The sequence below is a fragment of the Aphis gossypii genome, chromosome 1 (assembly GCF_020184175.1).
Source record: "Aphis gossypii isolate Hap1 chromosome 1, ASM2018417v2, whole genome shotgun sequence".
Classification (NCBI taxonomy): domain Eukaryota; kingdom Metazoa; phylum Arthropoda; class Insecta; order Hemiptera; family Aphididae; genus Aphis; species Aphis gossypii.
In genome coordinates, this window is record NC_065530.1 from 14597568 (window position 1) to 14622347 (window position 24780).

Genomic DNA, 24780 nt, shown 5'->3' on the forward strand with positions numbered 1-24780 from the left:
CTGACCTCCCAAACTCTCCCCTGCTCCGCTCCCGCATATTATGTTGAGATTCATTAGGATTATAGTTGTATTCGTACTTGTACTATTTAATAACAAACCATTAACTAAGACCCGAAAACAAATATTCAAGTATCAAGCGTTGAGCTCGGATAAAACGAACGGAAATTATATCAGACTCATAAGGAGAAATAATAAAATGTATATTTATTAAAAACTATAATAACATGGAGAATCTGTGACGGTAACGAATTATCAAAACGAAATATATAACAATATTATTTTTTTTATTATTATTCGTACAGTTTAGAAAGGCATATACATTATAATATTATGTTATATGTAGATATTGAGTTTTTTTAAGCATTGTGTAATGTATAACTACTAGTTTTAAACGTTTTAACCGTTCGTTTATGATTAATATACCTATTGGAATTATATACCCAGTCCCGATCTATGCGCAAGTGACGTCCGTGCTCCGTGACATTAGCACCTACATTTTTCCACTAATTTACAAGCTCTACGGTGCTTCATTGGCAATTTTATTTTGATATCGACACAGAAAATAAATAATATTATAAAAATATACAAATTCGGCATCGCAAATCAATGTACAATACCGTACCGTTTTATCATGATTCTGAATCATGAGTCTGGTCCTTGTTAATAACTTGATTTATAAGTAATGAGTACTCTGGTTATTTAAATAGAAATTTGAAGTATAGATCCCCATTTACCTCCATTTTTCAATTGATTTAAATTATTTTCTTATCACGTAGCCGGTATGAATTGTTTCTCTTGTTTTTTTTTTTTTTAATATCTTATTGTCATATAGGTAAATACCTACCACAGAATAAAATTATAATAAGTATAGTGATTTGTAGCCTCAAAGCTCATGGTCATTTCTAAATAAATTCCAATTAAAATGTTTTCATTGACCTATTGGTTATTATGTGTATTCAGTGCTTGTTGTATGTCGTTATTTGTTGTATTCATTTCAATTATTTCAACTATTTAAAAATGACTATAAACGATTTAAAATTTATATTATTTGAAAACTATTCCTTATGAATAAAATTCGCATTAGTAGTTATGTAATCCAAAGAGCGATAGTAAGTAATAAACTTTCTTTATGCTTTTTTTTCACAATTATGTGTATGTATAATGTATATACTTTTATTATAATTTATTTATTTTCTTTTTAATTACTTAAACTTTTTGTTCATTTGAATAAGGTTATTTTAAATGATGATGATTATAAAGATATGACATTACTATTAAAAGCAGAATTAAAAACTTAAATAATATAAAGGTTAGGAAAAATAGGAAGATCCAAAGTTTTGCAAAATTATTAAATTGATTAAGTTGAATTATCAAGAATTAAAATCCTATTTTCGTTTAAATAGAACCAGTGTTATAGTTTGTTTAATGTTATTTATACGGTATGTTTATAAATTAAATTGAAATCGTGTACAATTTTAACTTAAGATGATATTTTCATATTATATAGATAGGGTCTTATTTTATTTGTCTCAAGAGTCAAGTCATTACAATAAATATTGAAAAACAGATTTTAATATTTTGGTATATGGTCAGTTATAATTTATAAAACACGTTTTGAACATTTAATCATTTGATTAATGAATAAAAGAAATTTTTATTCTTATTTTATTGTATTACATTTAAAGCATTTAATACATTTAACATCATCTATTTTAAAAATTATAATTGAGATTAATAAATAATGAATAGACAATAGTGAAACATTTTAAAGTAATGAAAACAATATTTAGTTCATACAATTATTATTATACTTTAAGTTTTTACTAAATTATTAAAGTGTGTTGAGTAGTATTTAAATGTGTTACTTAAATTATGTGTTATACAAAATGAGTTAATGCTTAGATTCATAGTTTTAATAGTAAAATTCTTCTTTAGCCTTAAACCTAAGTTTAACTTCTTTTAAATAATATGGTTAACTGACGTAAATATAATTTACATTTTAAATAAATTAGCAATCGATTCAATATTACAGAGAGTACAATACATTCAATAGTTATCAATTATTTGATGTCTATAAACAATGTTACTATCTGCTGAAAATATGACCTACAAAAATTGCTGCTCTAAAAATCATAAAACACTTTAATACTTTTATTTAAAATGTACAAACTTATTCCCTAACGTATTTGAGTGCATTGATGGATGTCATTTAAAATCTATATTTCTAAAATTACAATGCCTAAATTATACAGAAATAAATTTTGTAACAGAAAACCAGTGTCATTTATTTTTTTTTCAATTAAGTGACCACAATTCAGTTGCTATATTATGGGTTTTTTTTTAATATTATTTTTAAGTCTATAAAGTCTATAATAAAAAAGTGTAATTTTATCAAAATATATACAATACAAGATAATAACCAAGTATAAACAAAATTTAAAACAACTTTTATATTAACAGGTCAATTTAGAAGTTATAACTCATTCATTTTTAACTTAACTAGATAATTAAAATCTAAATCCGTCAAATATAATAAACTCAACTTTGTTTACTAGTTAATTACAGTTTTAAATATTTTTAAGTCTACTATTTATTAGGAAGTAAGTTTAAATTAATTTTTAAAAATATAACAGAATATATATTTTCTTCTTATATTTTTATAATTATTAAAATTTGTAAATTATTTTGGTGTGAATTATTTTTAAAAAAAGCCAAAATTAACCAACGACTAGAATTTGATTACTACAAATGCCTACAATTATTGCTTGTTGCAGGGATCATTGAATATATATACACAAATAAAATAACTTTTAATTAATATAGGTATTAAAATATTAATTATAAATAATACTTAATTTTTAATATACGTAAGGACATTAAAAATAGTTCTTAAAAACCAGCCAAGACGTTTCGTAATGCTCAAATTGTTCAATGTAGTAAAAATATTGAAAAGTCTATAGTAATGCATCGCACCCATCGGTAAAGAAAACGATAAAATATGAATTCTAATTTGTACTAAATTGATAATATTTAAATATGAAATATGTGATGTCTAGCCTAGGGAAAATAATAAAAATTAGGTATAGAAATAAATTTCGATCGGTACTACTCGAACATTCGTTATGATTGTTAAAAATTATCAAACTGGTGTCTCATTTTTAATTCGGTTAAATACAGCAAATTTCTAAGATCTACCTAGGTTTGCACTGATGTAAATCAATAAATCTTGAAATTTTTAATATTTATTTTATCAGTATAGTATCAGTTGCTGGTTAATATTGTGTGTTATTACTTATTAACAAGCCTGGGCATAAACGAGTTAAAAAGTTAAAGTTAAGTTAATTTTAACTTTTTAACTTAACTTTTTTGAATTTAATTTTCATTAACTTAATTTTTAACTTAATTGATGTTTATTGATATTAACTTAATAAATAACGAGTTATTTTTAATAAAATCTAAGTTACATTATTTTATAAATAATTAAATTATAAATAAACCTAACCTAACGCTAACATATAAAAAAATAACTTTTTTTAACTTTTAACTTATTAAAAAGTTAAAAAAATATATGTATAAACTTTTAACTTAACTGAGTTAACCAAAAATTTTCTTAACTTTTAACTTTAAACTTTTTCTTACTGATGCATATTAACTTAACTTAACTAAGTTAAAAAAAATCATTAACTTGCCCAGCCTTGGTTATAAATGCTGAAAAACCTGTGTACAACTCAACATTTTAAGAAAATTAAATAAAAATATCTGATTCGGTCGTCAATAGTAATATACTCGTCTACCTATTTTTAACTCCTTCTGCTTAGAATAACAAAAGTGATTAAAATAGAATAAAAAAAATGTATCTATGTTGTGGAAAATAAATTGACAATAGAAAAAAGTACGAACTACCTACATTAATTGTCTAAATAATTATAGATTTAAGTACTTATATAAACATAATACATGTATAAATATATATATACATAATATATGTGTGTGTGTCTGTGTATGTTTTTATATATAATATATGTATACAATATATAGGCACTAAACCGACAAAATCAAACTGTCAAGGGAAGGGAAAATATAATATAAGTGAGCCATTATAGAGGTCCAATTACATTACTGTTCGTTCTTACGTTGTGTATGCTACTTGTCATTCGGTATTGTGCTAAGTGTTGTAGTGAACCACAATAATATTATAAACAAAAATGTACACACTCATACAAAAGGTAAATCATAATTTTTCATATAGTTTAGTTAAAGTTACTTTGAATAATAATATACTTGTAAATCTATATAAATGAACAAAAACGCGTTAAAGATAAGAAAAATAAAACTGAAAGTACGATTTATTAGGCACTGTTAGTAAAATAGTATTCTCATAACGTATTAATACATAAAATACATAATACATTAGCTTTTAATTTTAAAAACTGTTATATGAGATCTATAAAACCTACTCTCTTTTCTATATGCATGTCTCCTGGCCATATTATAAAGAATAATTATTCATTACCTTACGAGTACAATAAATAATTAGTATCTACTGTCTAAAATTCATTACAAGTTGTCAAATTTTGTAGTTCATCTTTAAAATCTATTTCTTATTAATTATTGATACAGTAGGTACAAAAAAAAGGTACTTATATCAAATTTACCGAAATTCAAAAATTATATAAGGCATGACAACCAACACGTATTTTTAAAAACAATAAAACCTTCGTTTTCATACATTTTCATGAACTAAGAAGTAAGTTTCTAATCAATATATAATTCTTTTTTTTTCAAATCATATTCCAGCAAACACAACTTAAATCGCAAATTTTACTTAGTAAAATTAACTCTTACATAGAGTACATTAAACCAAAGTTAATTCTATCAATCTTGACGACACAATTGACAAACATTTCTTGTACTATATAACTATATAATAAATTGTTTACTCCAGTCACCAAATAAATAATATGAAAAATACAGTTTTTTATTGTATTATATTTTAAGCTATTTAAATTTTATTAAAAATATATTTTATTTTTTTAATTTGAAAAAGTTGTAAGTAAAAAAAACATTGCAATACCTTTATATAAACAAAATGAAATGTTTTTGTATAGTATCTGTTAATTGAACTATTATTTTAATTTAAAATCAAATTCAATTTCTTATAATAAAAAATAAAATACGTAACTTAAAATTTAAGTATAATATTTATATTAATATTATAAATTAGATATCATTAAGTTATCATTTTTTATAATGTGTAAGCAAATAAAAAAAATTTCAAGTTTTAACCTTTATTGTTTTTCAAATAACAAACATGCATATTTTATACGATATTCGAGAGATTTTAATAACAATAAATAAATTCCATTACATGGTAAAATAATGTAAATAATGTTTACTAATAATAAATATTTGTATTAATAATAGCAAGGTAATAATTTTTTTTAAACTTTAAATTTTATACAGACTATAAATGTGTACCTAGTGTTTATAACAATTTTTTGATTAGTGATTACGTTTTAACTTAAGTTGAGTTATAATTTATTTTTACTATTTACCTTCTCTACATCGAAATTCGACAACCTGACGAGGCTTTCGTACGCTGGACTAACGTTTTAGCACTTAGATTTATTTTAAAACGAGGTATAATATAGATACGAACTTGAGGAAAAAACAAAATTAAATAATAAAAGTCATATCGTTGCGTTTTCAAAGTGACTATTTTTTTAGCGTCATACGAAGAGTTTATGAAATATAAAACACAAAGAAGATAGGATAGTTCGGTTAATATACAAGTCAAATACTGTCTATATATATTATACCTATATGGAAATAAAATCTGCGTGCTTAGTTCCCGTGTCCAAATGGCAATATACGTATGACATAATATATTTTTTCCGGGTTCAAATTCCATTTCGTTATTGTTTACGAAATAGACATACATACTTATAAATTGTAATAATATTAAATAATATTATGATGTATGACGAACCAACAAAGAGAGCTAAGAAGAAAGGACGAAACAAAAAATCTCACATTGAACGTCTTCGAAATTTAATGCATGATAAAAAAAATAAAATATATTGGATGTTGGTATGGATGGCATCACACCATCATATTTGTCCTCGTTTATATAGCATAATAGCTTACTTAATATATACCTAATACATGTTCCCAATGCCCATAATCTCTTTAAATTTGAAAACTTAAACTTTTTAAATATTTATAAAAAATCTCTATGCTATATTATTCACTTCGGGTTTTTAAGAAACATGAAAACGTACCTACTATTGATTTCAATAATTTTGACTGTTGACTATCATGTCTTAAATATATCAATCATTAGAGATGGTGAAACTCCCTGTAGGTATATAATATATGTTATACAATTAAAATTCTCCATTTAAAATATATCAATAGAAATATTATAACTATTTACTGTAGTATGTAAGAATAACAAACCTAAATGATAGGTAGTATGTAGCAACAATATAATCCTTAACTACGCTACACGCAATTATAAGTAGGTAGTAAATTTAAACTGCACAGCTGCCATGAGTCGTGATGATTATAATATGCTAAGAGATGGTATAATATCTTAATTTTTACCATACCTACCATGAATGGTATATACAGTGGTATACTAGGTATACAGCGTTTTTTATCGAATGCGATGTGTTTTTATAGTGTATAAATGATTTCGGAGAAGTCGTCGACAATCCCCAATTCACCTGCACTCTGCAGCGCAATTTTTGCAACCCCAGCTAATATATTACAATACGTATAACAACAAAATGAGCGTAAAAAATGTGCGTACATACATTCTCGCGGCTCATATGACAACAATTTTGAAATACCTACTGTGATAACAACATACATTTAATATAATAATATAGACACCGCGACGTCTGAGGATTATTTCAAGAGTAGAATCGATAAAAAAACAAAGTACTCGATTATATATTATTTGACTGAAAAATTCGTTTTGCAATTACGACAATAAATCGATATAATACGCCGCATAATCATGGCATTGTTAAAAAATGTTATTTTATTTTCACCATCGTGTATGTATGCGTGTAATAAAATATCGTTGCGGAATTATAGTAAGAGCGGGTACTAGACTGATCAAATTATAACAACACGAGTATAAAATAACCCACTATAGGCTCAGCGGCACGTTCAAACGAATTTTCACAATAATAAATAATATTATGTCCACACACGAGCGCACTGCAACCGAACGTTGGTACAATAACATATAAAATAAGAAAATCGTGCCATGACGAAATGGCTCTTTCGTGTAAAAGAGAAGAATTTTCTTTTACGACGCTAACACAGTATTTTGATCGGGAAACGTTCGATTAAGATGAAAGAAAACAAATAGGTATAATTTAATACGAAAAACTTGGTTGGCGTATGCGTACGCAGAGTACCATGGTATACTCTGATATATTATATATTACCTTTAAAATTAAAATTGTGTTACTGCAGTTTACATCACGACTAAACATAAAAAAAACATTATTAACAATATATTTGATGAATTCGCGGAATAAAATATTTTTTCTACATAACACCTCGATAAATGCAACAATACAGATTTTCGTTGATTGTTTAATTGTTTGTTTCTAAAAAGTAAAAAGTAAAATGATTAAATGTTTCAATTGAATTATTGAATCTTCTTTTGATGATTCAGTTTATTGTTCACTTTACAATCTTACAATAATAATAATAAATCTTTTTTTAAAAAAAAATAATTATTATTTTATTTAATTAATTGACTTGTTGTAAATTAAATTAAGCTTCCAAAATACTGAAAAACTAAGGGTGGTAGATTGTATTTGTTGCCTATAACGCCTTAGTGAGCTAAAAAGATACATTTATTAAATATTAATCGATTTCATTGACCAAATCTCTTTTGTGTAGATGTGTGTTTTCCATTAATTATTATTATATTTAAATAAATCATTCCTTCAAAAGTGTAATGTACACAATTCTAAAAATTAAAAGTATCCTGTATTTGAAAAATATCTTATAGAGTTGAAGTTATGGATTTAATAATGTATTTAAGATTGTTAATATTGTATATTTTTAATGAGTAAATAATAATCACAATTTGTTTGAATTAGATCAATTAATTTTAAACAGATTAATTTATAATTATATTTATTTTTACAATATCTATTCAATATTAAAAATGTAAATAGATATTAAACAAATAATATTAAACTATCAATAATTTTAAGTTGAAAAATGTAAAATAATGTACCTGTATTTGGATTACCTTTTAAATTTTTAATAAATTAAGCTTTAATAATTCATATAAACAATATTATAATCTATTAAAAAAATATTATGTTAATTTGTTATAAATTAATATAAATATTTATCACTACAGAATCAATATACAATATTACATTATAACATGTTATTATTAGCAGTTTTCATAACCTTGATGCATAATTATTCATGGACATTTTCAATTAATCGTAAAACTTTTAAACAAATCAAGCAATTATTTCAAAGAATTTATAATTTCTGTGTCAATCAAATATTCAAAATAATCATATACTCGTATTTTATATTTTATGAAATTAAAGTATATATTTTTAAATTATTTATAAATCAAATAATAATATTTACATGATTTAAATCTTGGACAAAATTATTATTTTTTATTACGCGCATTAATGTATATGCATTCTAAGAATTATAAACCATTTATTATTATATTATATAAATAAGCCTACTAGAAAATCTAAACAAAACAGTTTAAATGCAATATTGTAAATTTTTTAGACCATTGTTATATATTTGCATAATAATGCTCTTATTACATTTTCAAATAAGGAAAATGTTACTGGTTAAATATGTATGGCTTTCTACTATAATATTATCAAAATAATACAGGAAATAGATGTATGTTATATAAAATGTAATATTTTAATATTTTATATTATATAATAATTATTGTACAGCAAAAATTAAAATCTTATAGTAATATAGTTCAAAAATTAATATGTAGATACATTAATTAACATTTTAAAAATAATTGTTTGCAAATATAAAAATAGACATAAATTGTTTCAAATTATTTATTTATTCAAAATATAATTTATTAATTAATAATTACCTACACATTAATTATACATGCAGTAAATATTTTGATAATGTACTTATATGTAATTATACAACGATATGTATAATATAATATAATAGGTGTACCTATATATCGCTATATGTACTGAATTATTTATTTATTAACTCAAAGCAACGTCTCTATATTTCTGCCAACGATCCATAGATGACACACATTATACGTAATTATAATATGTATTTGAAATTTGGCAAAATAATCCATACTGGCAACAGTAACGATAGTTAAGTCAATTTTTCAATAACATACCTATATAATACATAATATATATACTAATACCAGCGGGATTTAATACTTGTGTCTCTCATTGTCTATAATTGAGATGCTACATATATTATAGTTAATCGCCTTGTATATATTCTTGAAGAGAAATTTCGAATATTCGTATGTTAGAAGGAGAAATCCCTTTTTGAGATAATATTATTATAATATACTGTATTGCTGTAATATTTTTAATATATAACACACATAAAATTTGTTTTCTTAACTACTACATGCAGAGTAATAATATATTCAATTAAAAATTTTTTTATAGGTGATAGATTTAAACAAATCAAAAATGTGGTATTTAACTGTTATTTCTCTGATAATTATATTGGTAGTAATTACGAAACTAAGGTTGAAAGGCAGAAGAAAAAGGATATTGGCAAATAAAATACCAGGTCCTGATGGTTCGATTCTTATTGGTATGTTACCATTATTTCTACAAGGACCAGAAAAACTTATCTCAAGTGGATTAAAAGAATATAGAAAGTAAGTTATTATTATAACTTAGGACTTAGCCACCTCACCTCCCCCCCCCCCAAAAAAAAAAATATATTCAGAAATAAATATTAATATTATTATATATTATAATATAATATTTTTTAAAAATATTAAGAAATCAATAAAGGATTAAATACAAAATTTGTTATAGCCCCCTCCTCCCAATCAAAAACTGAAATTGCGCCTATGCATATATTATTATATAATTGTAATTACATTTTAATGGTTATTTAATAAAAATATTTAGTTCTTTTAAAATAAAAATCTATGTAAACCCTATAATTCCGCATAAAACTAAATCAATAGGTATTTATGGATAAATTTATTTAAATAAAGAAACTTTTGAATAAATTGTCTAGGTATGAGAAGTCTTCATTTAAAGTATGGGTTTTAAATAACCTATACATTGTGCTTACACGACCTGAAGATATAGAATTGGTCCTTACTAATCCAAAATTACAAAAGAAAGCTAAAGAATACTTGGTTTTACAAGAATCCATCATGGGCCAAGGAATATTTTCAATCGATGACATAAAAAAATGGAAAAGTAACAGGTAAACTTTAATATATTTTAAGCTGAAGGTATAGCTGTATTTGAAGGTAAAAACTACAGATTCAAATATACGGTGCAACTCTTGTTAAGTAAATAATTTAGTTACCTAAAGATTATAGTAATTTTACATAAAATACATTGCAGTAATTTGTTTATATTTTATTTTAGAAAAATGGTATCAGGAGGTTTTAGTTTTAAAATTATAAAATCATTTATACCGATATTTTACGAAGAATCGAATGTCCTCAATGATATTCTAAAACAAAAATATAATAATAAATCAAATGAGTGTGATATAAGTGCTCCTATTAGTATGGCCACAATGGAAATGATCGGAAAAACTGCACTAGGTGTAAAATTTAATGCTCAAAATGGCGGCCGTCATCGATTTGTGGAAAATTTACAAACAGCCATGACCGTAAGAAAATGTTATTAATTTTTTATTTCAAATATCCATCACTACTTATTATTTTAGGCATGGGAATACAGAATTACACATCCATGGTATTTAAGCAAAACATTATTTCGACTTTCATCAGTTAATCAAAAACACGATCAAAGTCAAAAAATCATAAACGATTTCACAGATGAAATAATAAATAAAAAACTTGATGAAATGAACCAAAATGCGGATAATGAAAAAAAAGTAGAAACAGATGATGATGATGATATTTGTCGAAAAACAAAAACGGTTATAGAGATTCTTTTAGGAAATTATCATGAAATGTCACATGAACAAATACGAGATGAACTTGTGACCATCATGATTGGTAAATAAAAAAAAATAAATATATATTATTAACATATTTAGTACTTGTTCATTATATAATAGTTTGCATGTACATTTAAAACACCTAATCAATTTTTTTTTAACTATTGATAATAATCAATAAGAAATTGTTAATATAGAGTCAACTTATGAACAGTATAATAATAAATTATAGTATAATCTAATATAATAAGGAACCTTGTTTTAAAATGTAATACATATTATTATAATAGATAAATAAAGTAGGTAAATTAAATTAAATTAATCCATAGTTATTTAATTATTTTTAAAAAACAAAAATTTAAATCGTTAGTTATTTTTGAATAATTATTAATTTTATAATATTTTATTTTTATTTAGTATTTTATGTACTAAAAATGTAAGTACATTATATATACGTCATGGCCACGTCATCTTATTTAGTTATGAATTTTTTTTCAACTTAATGAGATAACTGAATTAATTTTTCTAACAGTATAGAATAATCTCAAGTAAAAATATAAAATAATTATATTTATAATAACATTCAAGTTAAATTATATTTAATTATCATTTTAGGAGGCCAAGAAACTACTGCTATGGCCAATGCATGTGCAATTTTTATGTTAGCTCATCATCCAGATGTACAGAACAAGGCAAATATATTTCACTTACTCTTTACATCCACAATTTTATTTACTTAAATTATATTTATTTCTTTGAGTTATAGGTGTTTGAGGAATTGCAATCGATTTTTTCGAACGGCGATCAGAATAGATCACCAACATATGAAGATTTACAACAAATGGAATACCTAGAACGAGTGATCAAAGAAACATTACGATTGTTCCCTCCTTTGCCCGTGTATGGTAGAAGCTTAGATGAGGAAATGAAAATCGGAGAATATTTGTGTCCAGCCGGTAATTTAGCACCTACTGGATATAATATTTTAAAATAATTTAAATAAATACTTAAATTTAAATTATCAAGGTTCAACGTTGATGGTCTGTCCACTATTTTTACATTCGAGTGAGCAGTACTACAATGATCCAGAAAAGTTTAACCCTGACAACTTCTTACCAGATACATATCACAGCCGACATCCATATACATTTATACCATTCAGTGCGGGATATAGGAACTGTATCGGAATCAAATATGGCATGCTCCAAATGAAAACCGTTATATCGACACTAGTACGAAAAAATACATTCTTTCCGTCGGACAGATGTCCCACACCGAAAGACCTAAGATTAATGTTCTTAGCGACACTTAAGTTTGTTGACGGCTGTTATGTCAAAATAATACCAAGAACTTCGTAGAATGAACGATACAATAAAATAACGCACATTTTGTTTATTAAATTAATCAAAATGTGTATGTGTAAATATTTTAGTATTTAAGAAATAAGAATAACTCAATTTCCATACAGTATTAATTAGTTATATCTTATGTTATACCTATAAACAATAAACATAGGTGAAACTATGGGTCAGGTCAGGCAGGTCATGGCCTGACATAATTCCAAAAGGTTATTTCCTATTGGTTTCATAAATGATAGATATAGATAAAATACATAATAATGAATTATTTAAGAAAAATTGTATTTAAAAAAAAAAAACTAAAATGCCGTTTTTATTTATTTTCCGGAAATGTAGAGGCGAAAATTATAAATATCTATTTTATCACTATTTAAAATAATAATACATAATAATATGGCATGTTTAATAATGTTAGCTTTTTCTATACATGATGTAATTATTAATAAATTATAAAAAAAAATAAAATAAAAATAGGCTTTTAAAATATTTTATTAAAATCAACAAATAAAAATTATTTTTAAGTATATTTATTTATATTTAATTAATTAAATAAATACTATTTATTTCAATTTCATATACTATGTTCGATTGTGATGGATAAATTTCAGGGTTGATATAATCAGAGACGTATTTAGGAATTTTGCGCTCCAGGTTATCTGAGGGCCATTAATTTTTTTTATCACACAAATAACCCAGGTACCGTATTATATCAAAGTGCTCTCTAAAATTTACCGCCCCTAAAAAAGTACCACCCGGGGCCCAAGCCCCCGCTGCCCCCTAAATACGTCACTAATATGTTTTCGACAATAATGTACAAGTAGGTACCTAATGATAAGAAAAATGGTGGTAGCTGATGGAATTAACCTTGGAGTTTTGTATAAGCTTAAATGTAATGTGGTAGATGGCTTAATGAAAAAGTTCTGAAACCTACTACCCTATCAAAAAAATTAAAAATAGATATATACCTGACTCTATTATAACCTATTTTCTTGTATGATTTTGAGAAGTATACACTGAGAAAACCCGAAGAACTGATGCTAAGAATATTAATGAGAAAAGTGCTAAGAAAAATATATGGATCGATCTTTAATAATGTAACCATTAGAGAAAATTAAACAATTATGAACTTCATAATATGCAATTTCAATGACCTAACAGATAAAAAACATCATAATAAGAAGACTTATGTGGGCGGGCCTACCAGCTATTGCCGCGAGGGACACTTTTTGACACCAATAAAGTATTCTTCAAATTTTTTTCTGTAAGGTAAACTAACAACTTATATATTGAATTCAGTAAAAAATATTTTAAAAATAGTTACATACTTAATGTTATCAATTTTGTGGAAGATTTAATGTCAGTATTATGTCCTGATTATAATATTATAATAAATTAAAATCATACTTTGATTATTTAACAGACACTAATATTAATGGAAAATGCATATTTTTTTCTACTATCTGAGCATCGGTCTCTAACTAGAATCACAAATTCACAAATGTATAAAAGTATGTAGTAGATAAAGTAGTATTATAAGTAGATAAAATTTCGGGCGCAGTTTACGTATGCCCCATGCGAGTTCTTATTATTTATATTTTAATCAATGTTTTTACGGACTCTCCTCCTTATATTGGTTAAATATAATAAATTAAATTCATACAAAATCATATGTAAAAATACGAAGTGTGGATATTCTAAAATTCTCAAAAGCAAAAGATGGAAAGGTCCGGAGTCGTCAGTATAAACAAGGACCCCTAATTAGTAATATGGTAAAAGATCTTATATATAGCGAACGATTGTAAACTCTCTCAATGGTAAATTGAGGGACTATATTATGTTCCAAGTCTACTCCAGTACTACCTGACGGAAACATGTAAACCCTCCCGGGTCTTCAGTACTACTAATTTAATTTAATACAAATCATAAAAGACATCTACTATAGGTACATTTAAGTTTCATTTAAAAATATTCAATCATATAATAATAATAATACAAAATAATGAGTTTAACTGCAATGAGATACAATATTATAGTCAAAATACAATAAAATAAAAATTCCTAAATTACATCTAATATACAAATTATTCATTTATATACAATCTCTGCAGTGTAGCTAACTTATATAGTGTAGCAATAACATTTAAAACAATTCGGAAGAGATTATCACAGCCCCTCATAAGGAAAATACTTTTAGGAAAGCCCAGATTAAGGTGAGAAGACTGCATAAAAAAATATACAAAAACTATAGAATCAGAAATCATATGGAGGACCGCTGCAGAGAACAAGAACAAATGGAAAGATTTTTACCTATTTAATGGTATGATCATAAGAAGACTCAACACCCACAAGACGTGTTGTCTGGTTGTCTCCGTCTTACAAGTTCGCAACACATGTAGCAAATAAACGCATTCAGTAAATTACGTTTAGCTCCATTAATTTAAAAATTAGAGTGAATTTATCTGAATTTATATGAAACTTTTAGGTAAAAACATAATCTGTGTTCGTATGTTGGTTTTTTATGGCAATTCAATTTTGTAGCAAGTTATGCGTATATAATACAACGTACCTATATTAAAAATACTAATGTATTCATGACTCACTTGAAAACTGAATAATCATAAAAAACCAACATACAAATACAGATTATGTTCTTACCGTCAAATATCATAATAGATCCATTCACTCTAGTTTTAAAACTAAGAGAGCTAAACTTGATCTGCTGAGTGTAAATTTGCATCACATGCGGGTGTTGCGTCCTCTTAATGGCTGGAACTATAAGCCTTGTCTAAAGGAGAGAGAGGGAGAGAGATCACTATGATACTATTTTTTTACTAATATCTTTTACATTAAATATTAATACAACAAAAAACAAAGCTTAGAGTATTAATTGTGTAAATATAGGAAAGTTCTTTTATAACATTAAAAAATATATAAATTTAAATTGCTAGTAATTTTTTGACGAAGGAGGAGGGCAATTTAAAAATATTTTGGACTACCCTTTTACATATATCTAGTTTCGCCTACGTATGTATATTAAATAATAGACTCAATAATTAAGTATTGTAATTTTATTCAAAATATTTTTCTATAATTTTAAACGTGTACTGCATTAGATACTTATATGTACCTACGGATAGTGTCCAGTTTACAAATTACAAATTGTCTAGGCCTGCGTTTCTTAAACTGTGGGTCATAATAAGTTTTTTTAACTATACAGATTGTAATAAATTTAAATATATTTTTAAAATCGTATAAACTATAGAATGTAGAACTATAGAAGTATAAGGGATCGAGATAAATTTTTGCAAGAAAATTTAAGTCGTGTTCCTAAAAAGATTAAGAACCACTGGTCTAGGTTATTATATCAAAAATAAATTTATTTGATTATCTATTTTTGTATTAATTAGGCAATTTAAAATAAAATGTAATTATTTACATAATATTATGAAATGTAGGTATATCGATTTATAATCGCCTAATCGCGTTTGTTTTATGTATATGTATCCATTCAAAACCACCAGAATACATATCATAAAAAATGTATAAATTAGCCATCATATTATATAATAATATCTAATAGTATAGACTTAATTTAATTTGATTAATTAACTAACGTCTAACGTTATGACTTAATCATTGTATATTACAAATAAGTACACAATAGTATTAGGTAACAAACCGTAATTATTTTATCACGTTTTTTTGGTGTTCAAATTGTGTTTATTTTTAATGTTTTTTATATTAAATTGTTCATTTATATTATGTATATTTTTTTATATAATAGCTATACAGATATAAGAACTGACAATTTTAATAGGTACCTATGAATATACGATATATGTGTATGCTATGCTAAACTACTAAATTATAATAATTTAAGACGTGTTAAGAAATAACAAATGTTAGAAACATATTTTTATCATATTAAAGAGTTATTGGTTGAAGAAAAAAAAATTAAAAAAAATACTTATCGAATAGGTATTTGTTATTTGTATATTGTATAATGTACAATATTATATAATAAAATATTTAATATTATATTATAATATGATGATGATGGTGGTATTAATAATAGTTGTGATATGTATTGTATAATAAGAGACTAAATAATAAATAATAATGGAATAAACAAATACAAATAACCAATAGGTAGCTATAAACGAATATAATCTGTCATGTAATTTAAAAACAATTTTAAAAAACGCAAATGAGACGTCTAGCCAATATTTATTTTAAAAATACGAATGTAACATGATATTAAGTAGGTAAAATATCTTAATAAGTAATTAAAGTAAGTACTACCTATTACATTTTATTTTTGGCCTCGTTTCAATTAATAAGTATAGTAGGTAGGTAATTATAGAAAATACCTAAAACTATATTGATTACTTAAAATTAATTTTAATCGAAAACTAAAATGTTGAATAATTTTACTGGAATTATATTGAATAGAATTGTGACAACTGTGTAGGTACCTCTATGGTGACTATGTACAACCAACGTTTTAAAGATGGCATTTTTATTTTTATTATTTTTATTCAATCATGGATAGATTTTCAACTAACTCAAAGTATCGTTTATTTACCAACCATTAACATGACGTTATTATTCATAATCAATTAACTCCTCTCACCATAAAAAAAATACAAAATATAACAAAACAAGTAATAACATTAATAGATTGTTCATTTAGGTATTTTTTGTTATTTCTTACCATTACAATTTACAATAGTATTAATTACAAACGCTGTAAAGGTAAACGCCTAACCTAATTTTATATTTTTAAAAAAGTAAAAAGAGCGTCGTATATCACCAACACTTTAGAGAAAAACTATAGAAAGAATATATTACAGAAATATCAGCTTTGATTGTATTCGAAATTCGAACACTTGTTAACAAGGACAAGTGCAGTTGTCTTTGGACAACTTACGAACTACCAAGGCGTTATTTGAATTTATATTGAAATGGCGCCTTTGAAATTAAAGATGATTTCCGGCCGACTTGAATATAATATGTCATAACTCAATCAATTTTCGATATTGACTATTGGGCCGCATTTGAATATTTGACACACAACTCCATCATCTGATTCGTCTGTGACAAGACGACAAGTAACAAAACGATTGACTGACTAATGGATAAACGATTACTGAGTTGTACTGACTAATGAAAAATTGTCATAACTATAAATAATGTTACAATTTACTTTTTTTTTTACTGTTTTGTTGTACAACACATTCACCCGGTGAATTTCACTGTCTTAATGTCTTATTAGGATTTAGGTTAGGTATCGCGTTAGTTATATTTTTCGCGCGCATACGTCATCCGGTAAATCGTATTGTCGTTTCTTCCATGACCGTACGGTGTAAACAAAATATGAAATTGCTGCTTTATCAACAAAAATCTACTACACACAAGCGTGTACTGTACTCGCTACCCAACAATTTTACGCGGTTATGAGGCAATGAGGCATTGGCCATTGACGACATTAGCGTTTTGTAACGGAATTTTTGGTTCTACTTACACTGACTGCTGATAGAGTTTGTCCGTATTCCATTCATACAACTTCATTGCCGTTGATTTCGCGACTTACCGTTCGTTGAACCAATCGTGACCATTGGATCATTGGTTTCTATGTTGAATTGTACCAAACAAACGTAAGTATGATGATTTTGTCGTTTTTTTTTTTTGTATATTTAACGGTTTCAAGTCGTAACATTATTTTGTCGAAGACAACAAAATACGTTTTGTCCGTCAAAATTGCAGTACGTTATTTAATTATGAAAATATAACTTAACAAGTGTCCCATCTGCTGTAAAGCCCTAAAATAAATAACGAATATTTTGTTTTTATAAATAGTGATGAGCGTTTTGTAGTGTACCGTCGTGTGTAGTATAATGGCTTATAGTTACGACAATATTTACCATACATCCAGTGTATCTGGTTCACGATAGAGTCCCTACTATGTCTAAGTTCAATTGTATGCCCAATCGTATAAAAAAAATTATGTACTTGTGGGTGCTGCACAAGTGTGTTGTAGTTGTGTGTCTAAACAACACAAAATATTACCTTAGAAAAAGCTTTTATTTTTCCTCTTGACATTCCAAAACACTTATTTGATCAACATTTAAATGGGTAATACCTGATTAAACTACGTCATTAAGAAGGTGTCAGCATAAAATTTGTTTCCTCTTTCAGACCCACCTAAATTATATTTAAAGTTTGTTAAAATAGATATGAAACAAGATTGTTTTATTAAACTATACTTTGGCCCACAAGAAACATACCTGTTTGCATGATGTAGATTGATTGCAGTGACCAATGTTAACTGATACTGATGTTATTGGTATGTGAAATTGGTAAAAGATAAATTGAACCTAACATTTTCGTTGCTGTCTGAGATTCATTCTCTTGTGGGCCAAAGTATGTGTAGTTTTAAACTAATTCCTCATCCCTTCATCCCTTGTAAAATAATTGAAAGTTTATATTTATCTAGTTATTTGTAATTTAACATTATAATATTGTATATATTTTAACCTTTAGTGGTATTTGTTTTCTGAGGTTCTTTTAATGAACAGTCTCCTCTTAGTGCATTGTTTTTATTTTATAAACATATTGAATGTATTAAAAAAAAAGAGATATTAGTAACTTTTAAACTATATGACCATATGTGTGAATTTTATTCTTTGGTAGGTATACCTACACTTGTTTGGTAATTAATAAACAAAAAATTAATATAGTTGTAGCACATACATTTTGATAATCGTGAGGAGGCTTTTTTACCACAAACATTATTTTGTACTGTATATGCACTAATTTGAAAAAGACAATAATATGGACAAATAAGATTTCTAAATTTTTTAAGAATTCTGTTTTATAGTTACTTATAGATATATTATTATAAAATAAGTACCTACTGTTAAAAATGCTTAAGACACAGTGTTGTTTCAAATATATATATGTATATTAATTTGATATTAAAGATAAATAAATCCATTCAAAATGAGCCTAGAGGCCTGCGTATTTGATCTGTCAGGTGGTACTACTGGGTACTTTCCCTCCCTGTAATTTACCTCTATTTAATATAAAAATTACTTATTGTACAAACAATAAATGTATAGATTGTAATTATGCTATTAATTAAAAAAAAAAAATTATTATTATCCCATGTTATTTTTATTCATGCTAATCTAAATATGAAGAAATTATACCAATTATTAAATCTTTATTATTATTTTCAGGTGAAAATGGGGTTAGATCGTAAAAGAAAGTCAATTAATGCTCTTCAAAACACTGATAAAAAAAGAAAAAGCATAACAGAACAAAAACCTGTCTCTTCCTCTTCCTCTTCTGATGATTCTGACGAGCAGTCTGATCACGATAATGCATTATTAAATAATGAAGTAAAAAATGAAAATCCTACTATCAGCCGTTGGCCTCAAGAGGACATCAAAAAGCTGTTGTCTAAAATGGAATTGGTACTTCCAAAGAATGACAATCAAACATTTAGATGTCGATTTTCAAAACTAGACTGGGATAAAATTCAATTTGATAGTTATAGTAAAGATGATTGTCAATCCACTTGGTTAGCTATTCAAGATCAGCTTAGAACATTTAAAACTATAGGTGATCTTATACATGATGCTAGAAATTTATTGGAAACAAAAGGCATTGATACATATCGTTCAAAAACAAATCGGTTACCAAAACCTAGAAGCGCATACATGTTATATTACACAGAAATTCTTCAAAAATATAAGAAAAAACATCCAGATTTAAAATTGCCTCAGTTGACACAAATCATCGCTGAAAAATATAAGAATTTATCCCCTGATAAAAAACAAACATTTGTCGATAAAGCACAAAAATTGAAGTCTGAATATATTGAAATGGTTGATAAAACAAATGTAGGTTTCAAATTTAAGGAATCAGAACCGAAACCAAAAACTCCATTTCAAATTTTTGTGGAATCAAAATCGTCAGGTGTAGAATTAGGTACTGTTGATAAAACCGAATTTCAAAACCAATTAAAAGAAAAGTGGGATGGTATGACAGAAAAGAAAAAATCAAAATGGATTAAATTAGCAAATGAACGAGAACAGGCATATTTAACCAATCTAAAAGAAAACCACAAAAATGATCCTGCTTTCACTATGCCTACAAAAAGTGCATTAACCAAAGGTGATAGAAATATTTTGGATTCCCAATCAGGGAAACCAAAAAAACCACCAGTCAATAATTATAGTCTTTTCTCTAAAGAAGTGTTACAAAGTAAAGAATTAGATGGTGTTCCTCCTAAAGAAAGAATGTCAATGTTGGCAAAGAAATGGAAAGCTTTTTCTGATGAAGAGCGACAAATTTATACAGACAGGTTGAAAGTTATAACTGAGCGATATAAAACTGAATTTGATGCCTACTTAAATACTCTACCAGAAAATGAAAGACAATTGGAAATGTCTAAAAACAAAGTAAAACCTAAGAAAGCTGAGCCAAAAGTTGTACCTAGGATTAATGCTAGAGAAGTCATCTCAGAAAAACCCACAGAAAAGCCTAAGAAAAAGAATACTTCACAATATAACTCAAAAACTAAGACTTTCAAAAATGAACCAAAACCTGTGCCTTATAAAAATGCATTTGAATTATATAGAAGTAAATTAGAACCAAATGAAAAACACCCAATTACAAGTTTGGAAGATTGGAACAAAAAAAATGGAAAAAAACAACTTATGTTTGAAAACGAACTTAAAGCCCTTAAAAAAGAGTATATGAAAAATTTAAAAGTGTTTTTAAGAGGTCTTTCCGAAGAAGATTTGCAATTATATCTACAGTTAAGAAAACCTGAATTTTTAACTGGAAAGGATTCTGGTGCCTCAGAGAATGAAGAAAATTCTTCATCTGAAGATGATGATGAAGATGACGACGATGATGATGATGATGATGACGATGAAGAAGATGATTCAGATTAAAACAAAAATAATTATTTCTATTTTTAATTCAATATTAATACCTCGTTTAATTATTTTAAAATTTAAATTGCATTGTATAAGTTAATTTTTATTCCCATTTGATTTGATCCATATGAATTTTTAATTGTTGTAACATTTTTTTTAGATATTTATCCATTCAACAAGTAATTTTGTTGAATAGAATACTTTGAATTAGGTAATCGGCATTAATTGTTTACTTTTATTTTTTTAATTTTGTTTAACTAAAAATATATACTAGTAATAAATAATAATTATTTTTACATTTATGATATTAATTGTTAAATCAATTAAATTGGGATTGTAAGTATAATTATTTCTATGAGTTTTTTATGTTATCATAAAATAAAATTAGAATAAAATTTATATTTTTTACAATTAATTAAAATTTAAAAAAAAAATAACCTAAGGGTTCTAATATTATTAAGTACAGTATAATTAAAGTTATATATTATTCTTTTTGATTCTTTTATACAGATTCATATACATTTTGTTATGGGAATTTAGGTATAGTTTTATAATAATTTGTAATTTTTAAAAACCAATAAAATTGTTTTTATTTATTAATGAATCAATGTTAAGTTATAGTAAATTAGACTGTTTGTTTGTGACCTATGTTTAAGCCAAATGAATGTTAATATTTGACAAACAAAATATTTTTTCTTAATAAAAGAATTTTAATTTTTCAATATATTGTGTTCAGAGTTGGTTAAAAAAAATAAGTTGAATTAGTATTGTGTGTATTATACAAATATATATATATATAAGCAAGGCTGGGCAATAACGAGTTAAAATGTTAAAGATTAACGTGTTAACTTCAAATTAATTTTGTTCAAAAGAATAATGCAAAATTTTGAATGAGGTTTTTTTAATAGGTAGCTGGTTAATACTTAGATAAATCATTTTAAATTACCCTAGTAATTTTCTTGAGCATAAAGAAAAACTAATAAATTATACTGTATCAGGAATTTTTCAGTTTACGAATTAGAAAATTTTAACTTAACAATTAAAAATAAAAAATAGGAGTAACTTATATACAAGGTGGGGTAGTGAATCCGGCGGTTTTAAAATAACTATAAAAACCAAACAAGTATATTTTTAATAAATATATTTATATAACCTAAAAGTATATAAAATAGCAATAAAGAAGTGTTAATTTGTTATTTAATTTTTATAAATGATATCTGCAAGATGGTTCATGTTCGTTCTCGAAAAAATACGGCCCTGGATTCTTGAAGAAGATAAAGTGCACCAAACTCAAACCGTTCTTTAGAGCAGCGGTTCACAACCTGGGGTAAGTGATATGATTTGGGATACGTGAATGTGAGAGGTCAAGGGGTACATGAATTAAAAAAGGTTGAGAACCGCAACGTTGTTGTGCGGTCCAACGATTCGTAATGACTAAACGCTTATTTATGGTGAACACAGTTGAAGTACGCACATATCAATTATAGGACTTCCGTATTTATTTTAAAATCACCCGATTACCCTGTATAAGTAATAACAAATTATTTATCCAATTCTTTGTCAAAATAATTATACTCGTATGATAAGAATGATTTAAGTTTTATTTTTATATTACAGTGAAAACTGTCTAAAGCGAAATCGCATGGGACCAAAAAAAAAAATCCGCTTTAAGCAGTTTTACGCTTTATATAATACATCGGCAAATTGAATAACAACTATATTATTTGAAATATAAAAAATACAAATTTGAACTTCCAAAATTATAGAACATACTAGTTTTTAGATAACTTTTTATTTGAAAAATGTATTAAAAAGATTTTGTTTTTAAAACATTTTTCGACGTGATCACCAAAAAATGGGTTTTCCAAACTGTTTTTAGTGTAAAGGGCTGACAATGAAGATTCAAAATTTGTACTTACCAAAGGGGGCAGCCGGTGGAATCGGGCCACAAAAAAAGTAAAAGTATATTTTAGTATATTTTTTTTTTTTTTGTATATTTTAATTTTAACTTAAGTATATTTTTGGAAAAATGTAAATAGGCACTACTTATATATTATGTTATCAGGTACCTATAATATTATACTTGAAATAGGCAAGGCTGGTCATTAACGAGTTAATAAGTTAAAAAGTTAAGTTACTTTTAATTAAGTTAATTAACGAGTTACATTTTTTCCCAAGTTATTTAGTAACTAACGAGTTAATTAATTTTATTGGCACGGTAAATTAATTTTTTTGAATTGTGCGAGTTGACGAGTCGGATATGAGATGGTTTCGGTGGTTGGAGAGATTGGAGTGGAGGCGTTTATAGAATATTTTGGCTACGTTTTGGATGGTTTGAATATTAAGATCTCTATGGAGAGTGTCATTAGAAACATAAAAAGGAACTTTAACTATTTGGCGGAGGCATTTTGACTGAGATGTTAGGATTTTATTGGTGTTGGAGGGTTTAGATGTTCCCCAAAGTTGTATACCATAAGTCCATATCGGTTTAAGCAGGAGTTTGTATATTAGCAGTTTATTTTTGACATTAACGTATTTAGATGTGAGAAGAGGACGGAGCTTGTGAAAACGATTATTTAGGGTGCGACGTTTGGTTTGGATATGGGTTGCCCAGGTTAGGCGTCGGTCGAGATGGAGACCTAGGTAGCGAACACTTTGGGAAAGCGGTAGAGGGAGGTTATTGAGGTGGATGGTTGGACAGTCTTTGAGTTTGAGAGTAAACGTACAATGTATAGATTTTAATTCATTTACTTTTATTCCCCATTCTTTGTACCAGATTGAAAGGAGGTTTAGGTGTTGTTGAATGAAATGAGAGGCCATTTCAGGGTCAGAGTGATGAGCTAATAGAGCTTTATCGTCTGCAAAAGTGATAGTTTTAGGAGTAGTGGGTTGGTCTGCTATAAATAGATTAAATAGTAGTGGCACCGCAACAGCCCCTTGAGGTACCCCTGCACAGATCGGAAATATGTCAGACATTGAAAATCCAGAGCGTACGGAAAAGTGCCTGTCTTTTAAATAAGATTTAAATATTAGATAATAATAGGAGGGAAAAATAGACTTAAGTTTGTAGAGGAGGCCTTTGTGCCAAACTCTATCAAAAGCTTGAGCTAGATCAAGGAAAGCGCCTGTGCAAATGAGTTTTTTTCTAACGAATAAGAAATTTGATCCATTAACCGATGAACCTGGTGTATAGTGGAATGATTATGGTGAAATCCAAATTGGGTGTTTGGCAGGTTAGCTTCAATTACTGGCAGGATACGTTTTAGGACGAGTTTTTCAAAAAT

At 26.2% G+C, this 24780-nt stretch overlaps 1 protein-coding gene across 1 annotated transcript; it reads left to right on the top strand.

Moving 5' to 3' along the window:
• The first annotated feature begins 4123 nt into the window (after positions 1-4123).
• On the top strand, positions 4124-22220 carry LOC114122494 (uncharacterized). The gene is made up of 10 exons (XM_050209426.1): positions 4124-4226; positions 9693-9910; positions 10282-10476; positions 10644-10893; positions 10951-11245; positions 11803-11879; positions 11954-12143; positions 12214-12541; positions 18085-18139; positions 19787-22220. Exons 1-10 carry the CDS (start codon positions 4206-4208, stop codon positions 21509-21511), a joined length of 3354 nt encoding a protein of 1117 aa, XP_050065383.1. The 5' UTR covers positions 4124-4205; the 3' UTR covers positions 21512-22220.
• The last annotated feature ends 2560 nt before the right edge of the window (positions 22221-24780 follow it).